At 39.2% G+C, this 12,287-nt stretch overlaps 1 protein-coding gene across 1 annotated transcript; it reads left to right on the forward strand.

The window, feature by feature from the left end:
• The first annotated feature begins 1,532 nt into the window (after window positions 1-1,532).
• LOC103718729 (homeobox-leucine zipper protein ATHB-6-like) lies at window positions 1,533-3,528 on the forward strand. Its single transcript, XM_008807674.5, has 3 exons — window positions 1,533-2,029; window positions 2,136-2,527; window positions 2,620-3,528. Exons 1-3 carry the CDS (start codon window positions 1,981-1,983, stop codon window positions 3,043-3,045), a joined length of 867 nt encoding a protein of 288 aa, XP_008805896.2. The 5' UTR covers window positions 1,533-1,980; the 3' UTR covers window positions 3,046-3,528.
• Window positions 3,529-12,287: the final 8,759 nt, after the last annotated feature.

Here is a 12,287-nt window from a genome sequence, read left to right on the forward strand (position 1 = left end):
AGTTAGTTTCTGCCAGCTGTTCGAATCTAGTGGGAACCTTAGTGAGCTTGGCCAGTCTGAAGTGAACTTGGGCTAGTTTCGGATGAACTCGACCTCGAGGTTGACTTGGTCTCCTTCCTCAATTGCAACACTACTTTTGAAATCTCGATTGTCAGATTTTTGCCGTGACATGCTAGGGGACAAACACCGGTCACCACTCAAGGCCTTGATGCTCTGCCTCTGTCGGAAAGGGGGTCTCCTTGCTGATGCCTGTCTCCACTACTATAGGAGATGGTGAATCATTCCTCAGCTTGTTGTTCGCCGTCGCCGCAAGGGCATAGGGAACTTGCACTCTTCATTCTTGTGGCCTATCCTGCCACACTGGTAACAAAAGGCCCGGATGTTTTCATACACGATTGCTTGCCAAAATACCTTAGAGCATCCCCTAATGAGGATCCCTAGCTTGAGCAGTTTTGGTCCTCTACTATGGAGAAGGATTTCACGTCGTACTCTAGCTTGCCTCTTGGTTTGAGATCCCTCAACTCAATCGGCTAATACTCTTCAGCCAAAGCTTCGAGCAATCACAGCCGTCGACTTCCATGCTTGCCTCGATGCCTCCATCCTCTCCTTCGGCAACTCTAGGACCTCCATAAAATAATGTTGATAATTCTCAAGCTCCTCATGGAAGATTAGTCCAGATGGCTTGCCTTGGGTGTCCTTGCACCACATTCGACCACGGCTGGTACTTATCTACATGCTTAGAAGATAAATGGTCCTCACTACAGGAGGATCTTCTTACGGTTTTTCTACTCCGGTCATCCATTGCTCGCGTACCCACCAATTGCTCGATAGAATAATGCAGAGCTATGCAAAAATTAAAGCACCCGCTTCCGCATGGCGCTAATCTAGCTATGTTCAAAGAACAAACCGCATTACAACAAGAAATTTAAAAAAAATTGGCTACAAATTGGAGCAGTGAAATTGTGAGTTGTGGACCACATCTTGGATCTGACAAAGCCATCATAATCGATCTATAGGTGCGTCCCCCTTTGCACTGTTGTATGCCAGAAAAACTCTATGGTCTACTATGCATAGTGAAATTAATATCTACATAAAATTAGATTACAAATTAAAGCCTCTAGCATAGTTTTTTTTTATAATTTATTTACCTTAAGCTAAATGCATAGGAATGACAAAAGAAGGCAGGTGAAAACAAAACTTAACAAAGCAAAACTAGATATTGTGCACGCTCCAGCATGTGGTGTACATCCTCCACACGGCAGAGCGGAGCAACCAGCCATTCAAGAAGGGAGGCGCAACGAGGGTGTCATCAAAGCACGGCGATGCGGACTCCTTCTTTTCATCAAAATATCTCCTCTTTTTCCCACCGTCCACAACCAGAGAATATATAACAGCAATATAAAAACATACGATCTCATAATAATATATACAAATAAAATAAGCTGCATTTGCGCCGAATTTCATTTCATTTCTCATTTCATTTCCTCTTAACCGGGGTTGCCTCTTAACCCACTCCCACCTAACCCAACCCCAACCCATGAGCTTTTTATTTATATTCTCCGGGAATCCCCCACCCCCGAGCTCTCAGTTCTCCGCCCCCTCCCTCCCTCCCTCCCCTCCTCCCTACTATTCTTCTTGGGCTACGAGGACTTGTGGGGATTCACTCGGTGGGATGCGTCTAAGGTGATGGGCTCTGAAGGAGAGGAGATGGGGAAGAAGGACACTCCGACTCCTACTCCTCCATCTCTTGCAGTCTCTCACTCACCCACACGCAGCTGCTCCCCTGGCCGCTGTGTCGAATCTCTTCTCCCCACCTCCTCCGAAAACACAAGCAACAACACATCTCCAGAAGAGAGGAAGTGTGTGTGAAACCTTTCAATTCTCGCACCATCTCTATTCCATCAGACAACCTCTTGCACAGCCAGATCCCAGATCTAGTGTGGGTATTAAGTGCGTTGACCGTCGACCACGTCAACAGCCATGAAGCGGCTCAGCAGCTCAGACTCTCTTATGCCCATCCGCCCGACCGGTACATTACGATTTGTTGCTTGCATCTTTTGCTCAAGTTCGAAGTTATATGAAACAATTTAAAATTTAGATTTAAAAGATTGTATGGATGTTTTGGAACGATCTAGGAGAAGAGAAGGGGGGGATGTATGGAAGGGGATTCCAGCCCATGATGGACGGGCTGGACGAGGAGGAGTGCGGCGACGAGGATCTGTGCTCCGGCATGCAGGGCGGTGGCGGCGGCGGCGGCGAGAAGAAGCGCCGCCTGAGCGTGGATCAAGTGAGGGCTTTGGAGAAGAATTTCGAGTTGGAGAACAAATTGGAGCCGGAGAGAAAGGTGAGGCTGGCCCAGGAGCTCGGCCTCCAGCCCCGGCAAGTCGCCGTCTGGTTCCAAAACCGGCGGGCCCGGTGGAAGACCAAGCAGCTGGAGCGCGACTACGCGGCCCTCAAGGCCAGCTACGATGCCCTCCGCGCCGACTTCGACGCCCTCCATCGCGACAAGGAGGCCCTCCTCGTTGAGGTCAGTAGCGAAAATCTTGTTGTGCAAACAGGTACGCCGAATTGAAAAAGACAAAATTCTGAAATTTTTGGGTGACCATGAATTGCATGCAGATCAAGGTGCTGAAGGAGAAGTTAGGAGAGGACGAAAGTCTGAGCCTGTCCTCGGTCAAAGAGGAGCCGGTGGTGTCGGAATCCGAGAACAAGGCCTCGGAGGAGCCACCGGCGCCGGTGTGCAAGGACGGGTCGTCGGACAGCGACTCGAGCGCAGTCCTCAACGACGTCCTGAACGACGAGAACAGCCCGCATGATCGCGGGATGTCCTCGCTCGGATTCGAGAACTCAACATCCTTCCCATGCTCGCCGCCATCATTGCTGAATTCCGACTCGAGGCAACCAAAGGGCGGATTCTTCTTTCAACACCAGCTGCTGAAGATGGAAGACGGCGGATTTCTCGGTGGCGAGGAGCCATGCTCTAGTTTCTTCTCAGATGACCATGCAGCCACTCTCAATTGGTACTACCCCGAGCACTGGCCCTAAACGAAGGACGAGACGGCGGCGGAGGAGGAAGACAATAATAATAGTATTGGAAGAAGGTAGGGGGAGGTCTTTAAAATTTTTGTAAAATTGGAAATGTATGTAGCTTTTGGGATGGGGTGCTCTGTGATGATGTACAAAAGCCTTTTTCCGGGTTGCAAAGGAAGAGAGACGAAAAAGGACGGGAAGGTGAGGAGGAAAGAGAGAGAGAGTGAGAAAGCTTGATCTCTTTTTATCTCAAATAAAGAATCTTTTTAATATTTTAGTAAAATGAATTTAAAAAAATATGGAGTAGAATATTGGGTGATTGGCGAAATAATATTATAATGATGAGATGGTATTTTTTTTGCTTCATGGGTGGGAGAGGTGGAGGGTTCACGTGGTTCTGGTATGCGTGACGTTGCCATTTCCTTTTCTTCTTTTGTCGTGATATAATATTATGAAGAAAGGACCGTTGGGGTCACCCTAATGGTTAGAAGTTTGTGCGAGCTTTGTCCCGTTTGATGCCGCATCATGTCGCGTAGAATTCGCCAGTGCACGGTGGTGATTGAGCTCATACAAGCTCAAGCTGGCACAGGAGAAGAGCCAAACTCTTGCCAAGATGGTAGCTCAGATGGAACGGAGCGTTTACTTCCAACCAAATGGTTCCAGGTTCGAAACGCGCGGACATCGATTAAATTTGGGGACCGAATGCTCCACGCCTGGACACGGGGTCTGGAAGTGCTACTGGTCGGCTGATAGCCTGGGTGGTGCCAGGTGTGACGTACTCACACGGAGGGTCGGGTCGGATAACCAAGCCGGCTCACGGGTGGGGAGGGTATAAGTAAAATAGGTCGGCGTGCCCAACACACAACCCGGTTTGCCCGCATCGAACATTCTCCTGGCGGGGTGGGGGGCCCAGTGGGGGCTGCTACGCGGGGTTGGGCTTGTCCCTTCCTCCCCCTGCTCCTTTTTTTAGCAAAAAAAAAAAAAAAAAAAAAAAAAGCGCCAAACTCTTGAATCACAGATTCACAGCTGAAGACCTGTCCATGTAGTACCGTTCTTAATCACAGCTGTGTTGTACCAGGGCATTCCCAATGAACTATAAATCTCTTCAGTAGGTGTCACGAGAGGAGTCCGTATCCTCTTTTAACCTGTGATGTTTGAACTGGAGAGGTACAATTTCTCAGTCCTTGTCTTGCTCAATTATCAGCTAGTTTGCAGTGTATGAATAATTGCTGGTGATCGAGAGTTGGATGTCTAATTAGGTTCAATCTTGAAGTACTAGAGAGGGTCCCTAGTTGATCCAATTAAATGGTACAATTAAGATTGGCTAGTGTACTTGTACCTATTTGTGCATTTGAGATTTTAAGGGGCTGAGTTTGCTTGAAGATTGACCAGTGTGCTTATATGTTTCTACTCTATACTTGGTGCATTTTGAGAATTGGAGGGGGTAGATTTATTGGAAGATGAAGCCAGTGTAACATGGAATTGAGTGTTTGAGCCAAACTTGTTGGAGGAATGAGTTTATAATGGAAATGTGCATGGCTGACGGATTTTTCCACTATGGAAACGGCGCAAGAAGAGCGTAAATTGGATTTTAAGCTGATCAATTTATAGGAAACTAGCCATTTTGACGCTGATAAAAGAAGGCTTTGAGTTGTTTAAAAAATTGACATTTTGATCCTAAATTATGTTTCAAATTGCAACAGGAAAATCAAACTTACACTTATATCTTACATCCTTTCAGAGTACATTGTTGGATATGTTACGCATCCATAAAAGTTTCGTTCCCTTGCTGGAGAAAGATTTCAAATTCAAAATAGAGATAGATACTAGATAGATAGATAGATAGATAGATAGAGTGAGACTTAACGCATCTGCTATATCTATGGAAGAAACAATTAGAAAGAGGTTCAAGTTAAATTCAAAATAGAGAGAACAAGAAAACATCTACCATTACTATGGAGGAAAAAACTGTTGTGGCTGAAGGGTCTGCTATTACCACACACACCCAAAAAAAAAAGGAATTGTGATTTATGGGTTGAGGGTGCAAACTGGCATTGTCACAAGGGAGTTGTACCAACTTGGGTTTAAGTCATGCCCTCACCCAAATTTTAACCAGATTTTATCTTAGTTATAAAAAACCATTATTGCAGGCAATATATTTTTGTTTTTTAGGTACAACAAGGTCAAGAGTACCCTCATCACAAATAAGGCAATGAATAGAAGTAGCAGCAGTAGCAGCAACAGCTTAGTGTACAGGGGAAACCATGAGTTAGCCTCAAGGATGTCCCATGCCATATTGGCCTCCCTAAGAAAATGAGTTGCAGAGAAAGAAACAAGAGGCTCCCTCATCCCTTTGACGTGCCTTAGGTGCCCATGAACACTTGTCCATGCCCATTAAGCCAATTTATTACCGTAAGTGAATCACCTTTAATTCATAAAAGAGCTTAACAGCTTTTCTAATTCCTTCCCAAGCTCTGGAATTAATAATGGGTGCAAATCTCTATCGTAGATTACCTTTACATGGTAACTCTGTACTGAGAAATGTGGTGAATGGGCTTTTGGTTCAATATCACAGTCATACGAGGGACAGTGTCTTCTAGAGACCAGAGAGTTCACCACTTGTTTGTGTTTATTATGTATTGATGGAGATCTGATATCATCTTCTAATGTATTCAAATGGACCACACCGTTCATCCCTTCTTGAAAGCAGCTGGGGCCCCATAACGAGCTTAGAATTTAGATTGCAACTACGATGCGGTCTCGATTCATCATTCTTGTCACCTTTAACACCGACTTCTCCAGTGAGAGCAAATTACTAAACTTCGTCACCCCAGTGAAAAAGCAACCATACTATTTATTTAATGACACCGAACCTGGTCAGCCCCTCGTCCACCTTCGGTCCTGTGCTCTTGTTGGGGCCCACAGTCTCTTTGCCACGTACAAGTAAACAATTGAAAGCAGTTATAATTAAAGATGTACATGATGGTTAAAATTTTAGAAGGGATGATTGGATTGCCCCTTTGCTGCTTGCTCATATTTTGAAGTGATTTTCTGTGCCTACTGTGTATCTGTTTCTTTATATCTCTAAAGTATATTTTTTTTCTAAACTTGTACGATAGTACTTATATAAGATTAGTGTGAACAGCCGATGTAAAATATATATATATATATATATATATATATATATATATATATATATATATATATATATATATATATATATATATATATATATATATATATATATATATATATATATATATATATATATATATATCTTAGAAATGGTTTCTTTCCCTTTAGAATCTCATCTCATGTCAGCCACATGGCCTTAACATGGCTTTAGTTATGTTTGGTACTCAGCACAACGGTCGGAATAATTACAAACATGGGTTAAAAAAAAACTTACATGGCTGTTATTCTTTCTTTAATGAACTCCTTGGAAGTTTCTACCGATCTTCTTCTTCTTCTGCTTTACTTTTTTCCTAATTGAAAGAGACCCATCGATTTCTTTTCTAATTTACAGAATTCTTTAAGAGATTCTTCTTTGACAACCGCAACCATATTTGTTTGGATGTACGAGCATGATGGAAATGGAAATCTTAGTGGGGACCGATACCGCGAGCTGGGATGTCATTTAATCTTGAGATAGAACGATGGAGGATTTATAAATATATTGAATTACTTATTCATAACTTATATAATAAAATAAAATAGTAATTCATGGATATATTGATGGTTCGATTTAATTTTCAGTAATTAAAAACCCTAGCCCTTTAGAGTGTGGTAAGTCTGGTATTATCCCTGGTCTTGCGAGGGAGATGGCATGCATTCTCTACTCTCTCTAAAAGTTCTGTCTTTTCTTTCTTTTCCGCTCTATGGAACTAGTTATGTCAATGCTTTTTTCTCGTGCAAACCGAAATGCGGTTTTACTTAACTTTGAGAATATATATAAAAAAAAAAATTAGGAAGGAGAGAAGGCATTTTGGTGAAACAAGGAGCCGGGGGACTCCACCCCCAATAGAACAGTATTAAAAGTAACATTTGGAGATATATTAGTTCAAATTAATCAAGTGAAACAAACATTGAATGTGAACGGCTCTAAGATGCCATGTTTGTCTAATCACGTGGAATTTGTACACTTCTATTTTGACTGTGATTTGTTGCATGCCCCAATTCAATGCCACTAGGACTAACTCAATTGAGCCACTGACTTTGTGGGAACTCAAGCTATCACATTAGCCGTCCTTTGTTGCATGGATGAGTAGTAGGTTGGAGAGTTCTTGTCTTATTGCAAGTCTGATGTCTTGATCACAAATATTATTCTCAACAAGTCTTTCACAAAAATTATATATAGTGCATTGCTTTATTGGCATGAGATGATCAATGGGAATCCCCAATCACTATGCTTGTTTCAATATCTTGAAAGACCTAGTGGAAGCTAGAATCCATTTTAAGATCACCTTGGCACTTTGCATGCCAATATTGAGTCAACTCTGTCCATAGGGATGCCTTTGTCCCAATTCACCATCATTGTTTTAGCTAAAGTCATGAGTTGGGGACCTGGGGTCCTCTTTGCTGTTTTAATCTTTGTTTTGCTCTTATTTTTTGAGAAAATACTTGAGAAATGTAGCTTTATTTTCAGATCAAATTCAGCATGTGGAAGACACAGCTGAGGGTAGATCATTGGTTACCAAGCTTTCCACATAAGTAGAAACTGAAAGAATGTACTGAAACAAAAGCAGCATTTCTTTGAGTATCCTAATACAGTTAATAATACTGAAATCATTAGATACTTCACATTTTATACACAATGCATCTATAAGCTGTAATTTTCACAAAACACCAACCAAAGGAATTAATATTAGAAGATATTGTGAGGCAAAGACCAGCCTTACAAGCAACCATTATTAGCAACTGTTATTTTCATCCAACCATGCACGCAAGGCAACAGATAGAATGCCAAAAATAATCGACAAGACTTAGAATTCAAAGTTCTCTTTTTAGTTTTTACTATGGACAAATTCAAGGTTTACCTAAATCAATATAATTTTTATGTGAAGATAAATGTAGAAAAGATGTATAAGAAACAAGAAATAAAAGAAAACTTCACAAATAAAATTCCATTAATTAATCAAAAATTTAAGTTAAACTAAACCGTTGGCCACCTTTATGGATGAGTCTTACAAAGCTATAAAAATTAAAAATGGGGTAAAATTAAAAAAAAAATAATAAGATTGTTCACCCTAGTTACGTATCTGGTAGACTTCCCAAAGTTTGGTAAAGTTCAACTAATTATACTAGCTATGGTAGGCTGTGCAAAACTTTTTGACTAGAGCGAGATGTAATGCACTTAATTTCATCATATAGGTTTCCCAACTGCCTTGTTTACATCATTTGCTTAGTAAAACTCCCAAAGTCGATGGTGCCTTGTGCACAACAAAGTTTGTTGTATTTTTTTCTCAGGAATATAATTTAAGGTTTGAACTTGGAACATTTTGCAATAGCAAGATTTAAAAGAATGGCATCAACCGAACCATCGGGCTCAAGTCTTGTTGGTCTTAGCAGCATGCATGATATCATTGTCACAAATCAGGACCTTATCTAAAAAAGTTAAGCAAAAAATGTTATTTGGGTTTCTTGGCTCTGTATAAGTACTCAAAATCTATCCAATACATATCGATATGGGACTAAATATATGCTTGTACGAATTTCCATATGCTCTCTCTATTTAAGCTATGACTTCCTCTCCAGACTTATTAAGGATCTAGATCCATTCAAATTCATTCACAATTACCATAATCTAATCATGAATATTACGATCAACCTATGATCAACCCAAATAAACTTGTGCCGCAGTGTCTTTTAGTCCACATGAATTATAAGCCAGAACTGCTTTGATACTATTTATCACAACCCAAGACATTCATCCAAAAAGCTAGTCAGAAGATGTTATTTTCCTTTCTTGATTCAACATAAATATCCACGATTTACCCAATACATAGCTGATATGTGGGACTAAGTACATGGCTATATGGATTCTCACAAGCATACTACAGGGAAACACAAATAAACCATGTAGATATATAGGGCAATTGGTTTGAGAAGGTGGAGGATGGATCTAACATATCCACATAGAGTTTCACAGAAAGACTCATCAATAACATAGTTTCTCATTTCACATCGCCATCTCATATCTGCCATGGATGCAATCTTTTTAGAACTTGGGGAATTGGAAAAAAGTCTTCTTAGTATTTTTTGCATCGTGCATGTTATGGGGAATCTTTCTTATTGTTTTGTTGGTAAACATTGTTTTTTGTTTAAAGATCCTTATTATTTATGGTGCGAAATTTTTGCATGATACAAACCTAGCATTGGCCATGAAGGATTAGCTAACGAATAATCTGAGCTGTCCCATGATTCCTTCCTTAAAATAAGGAGGTTTTGGATTGTTTCTTGCAGCTAGTGACTTGTTTGTCCAGTTGCTTCCATTGGTTGGTTGGTTTGCTCTTTAAAGCTTTTCCTATCCTCCACTTCTTGTTAATAACATACATAGGAAAATATCTGCTCAATAGATGAATGCATTTGTGTCTTCATACATTTGTAACCACTTTGATTTGTCTATATGATTTTAAGAATTATTATACAATATAATAGAACAATGTTATTCTTCCCATGCATTAACTTAAGTCCATTAACTTCACAATAGAGCACATTTTAAGCAATGTATTAGCTTCAATGGCGTGACCCTTTTTTCCTTGAAACCTTAGGGTGTAAAAATGGATATATTTTAAAAAGGTGTTATGTTATTTGATCTATTGAAGATGTTTTATGATTTTAATTACAAGTTGAGATTTTATAAAATTGCGTCTCTGTTTGTCCAACGAGAGTTCAAAAGATATCGATCTCAAATTCAGGAGGGGCCTCATTCTATCATAGTGATCAAGATGTTTAGATTATCAAGATTTTAAGTGAATGCAATAACATAACTCATAAAAGGCAAATGAATTATATTGGGTCAGAGGGATCAGATTGGGAGCTTATGATTATTCCACTTTTGAATACGTTTGTGTATCAATGTACATGATAGAAATCCTGTGGAGTGAGCTTTTCTTCTTATCTCTAAATTATTGTATTTTATGGCATGTTAGATATGGTTGTAATATAACCAAGCAGAGTCTTACAACAACTATTTCTAGCATAAAGAATTCCAATTGTAATCTCAAAATCCTCCAAATCCAAAATACGAATACAAGATGCGCGAGTTATTGAACATTGGAATGCTAGCAACATTTTTTGAGGACAAGGAACGATAGCAACTTAAGAGACTGGAGCCGTATCCAGAAGCTATTTAGCAATCCATGAATTTTTCTAAAATAGTTAGTTATAAAATGTGATTCTTTGTAAAACAAGTATTATAGAAAATTTAGAGAGTTATTTTTTGTAAAATTGATTTAGATTTTATGAGTTGTTCATTTGGGCAAAATAAGTTTTTCGCAAAAAAACAAATGACTTTTATTAAAACACATTCATTTAGTTTTCATAAACATGTTTAGTAAAACTTCGAGCAAAGCATCTCCTAGCGAACATTATTTGTAATTATAGAATAGCTGAATAGCTAAATGGCAATTTTTTCCTCATGCTACAATCAGACAGTATATTTAGTAATGCTAGATAGGCATTCGAATTTCTAGCTAAAAAAGCATAAGTATAATTTGTGAAGTAATTATATTTACACGCATAACTTCTACTACTCCAATGTTTTTTATTCTCCAACCAAAAGCAGCCAAAGTAAACTGATGGAACTTTCTCATTTTTAAAGGGGAAAAAAATAAGAATAAAGAAAGGGGAGGGAGTGGCTAAGTAATGTACAGGAAATGAGGTAACTTTTCCCGGTTTAGGAATCTTTCTAGAAGCATTTTTACCATTTCCAACGTCTATTTTCGGGAGGATTCTATAAATGGGGTATTTCCTTTGCATGGTTATTAGCTATCAAACGTGTAAAGCTCTTCTTTCTTTTCCCTCTTTTTAACATATCATGGTTTGGTACCTGTCTCCATTTGTAGGGCCAGGGCATTGAAAAGCTACGCCAAATTAACTGCCACGATACCACTAGTGCCTTTATTCCCATCCCGTACACACAGTATGAATAAATAAATAAACAAAACTAAGTGACTAACTACTAATTATGGGCCATTTTAGCCCCTCATTAATCATTAGCAATATCATACAGAAGAATTGTATAACTACTATCAAAAAAATTACCATACAACTTGAGAATAAATCTACCTCTCCACACTTGTTGTGGTAGAGGTGGTCTGATCTTTGTGAAAAAATGAGCGTAAACATGATCATGTCGAAGCTTGAAAAATTATTGTGAACGATGTCTAAAAATTGAGCAAGAAATGGCTGAGGATGAATTTTTACTCCAGTTATTTGCTTGGCATTGTTGAAATGGTGATGTATTAGAATCCATTGTCCACCAGCTACTAGTTTTGCTTCTCCCAATCGTTGAGCCTGATCGACTCGACTCTTTTTCCTGCCCCCCGGGCACTGTTGAAATGGTGATGTTTTAGAATCCACTGTCCACTAGCTACTAGGAAACTTTATGGAGGACTTGAGCCTCTAATCAATTCAGTTTATCATGTGGAAGAGGCTGATGTTTCATTAGGCTATATGCAAATGATTAGGCTAGCTGATGCCAAATCTCTCTCAAAGTGAATATTGATATATGGTTCAAAATAAAGGGATTTTGTCTAAAGATATAGTTCGTTAATTTGCAAGTACTATATAATGTTTCATTAGAATGGGGTACTTTTTTGCCATGAAGTGGGAATGATCTTGAGTCCTGACATGCTGCGATACCTACATTTGCATAAATTTATAACAAAAATTGTTTAAGTTTCGAAACTCACTTATGCAAATTTTAACAATAATGATTCTAAAATATGGATTAATAATTTTATAAGAAAATTTACTGAAATCATCAATACTATTTGCATAACTTTTGATAGTGCATTGCATAATTCTTTTTGAATAGAGGATCCAGGGAGCAGAGGAATATAACAAGATAATAAGGCCATGGACATTTCTAGTGGTAAAAAAGAAATGTTCCATTCTCGTGAAGAAAAAGCATATCAAAGTTGCAAATGATAAAACCAATTTTTCTTTTAACCTGAGTTTTCTTAAAATAATAACCACTGGTACAAAAATTTAAATGCTACTGCAGCAATTATGAAGTTCCCTATTATGTTATA

Source organism: Phoenix dactylifera, chromosome 7, assembly GCF_051530095.1.
Source record: "Phoenix dactylifera cultivar Ajwa chromosome 7, Ajwa_hap1_PhDact_Kaust_v1.1, whole genome shotgun sequence".
In the NCBI taxonomy this organism is placed as follows: domain Eukaryota; kingdom Viridiplantae; phylum Streptophyta; class Magnoliopsida; order Arecales; family Arecaceae; genus Phoenix; species Phoenix dactylifera.

Excerpts from the sequence above, each read along its gene's own strand:
- LOC103718729 (XM_008807674.5), top strand. The coding sequence starts at position 1,981 with ATGAAGCGGCTCAGCAGCTCAGACTCTCTTATGCCCATCCGCCCGACC. Across the intron at positions 2,030-2,135 it reads TATGCCCATCCGCCCGACCG|GAGAAGAGAAGGGGGGGATG; the intron begins GTACATTACGAT and ends GGAACGATCTAG. Across the intron at positions 2,528-2,619 it reads AGGAGGCCCTCCTCGTTGAG|ATCAAGGTGCTGAAGGAGAA; the intron begins GTCAGTAGCGAA and ends AATTGCATGCAG.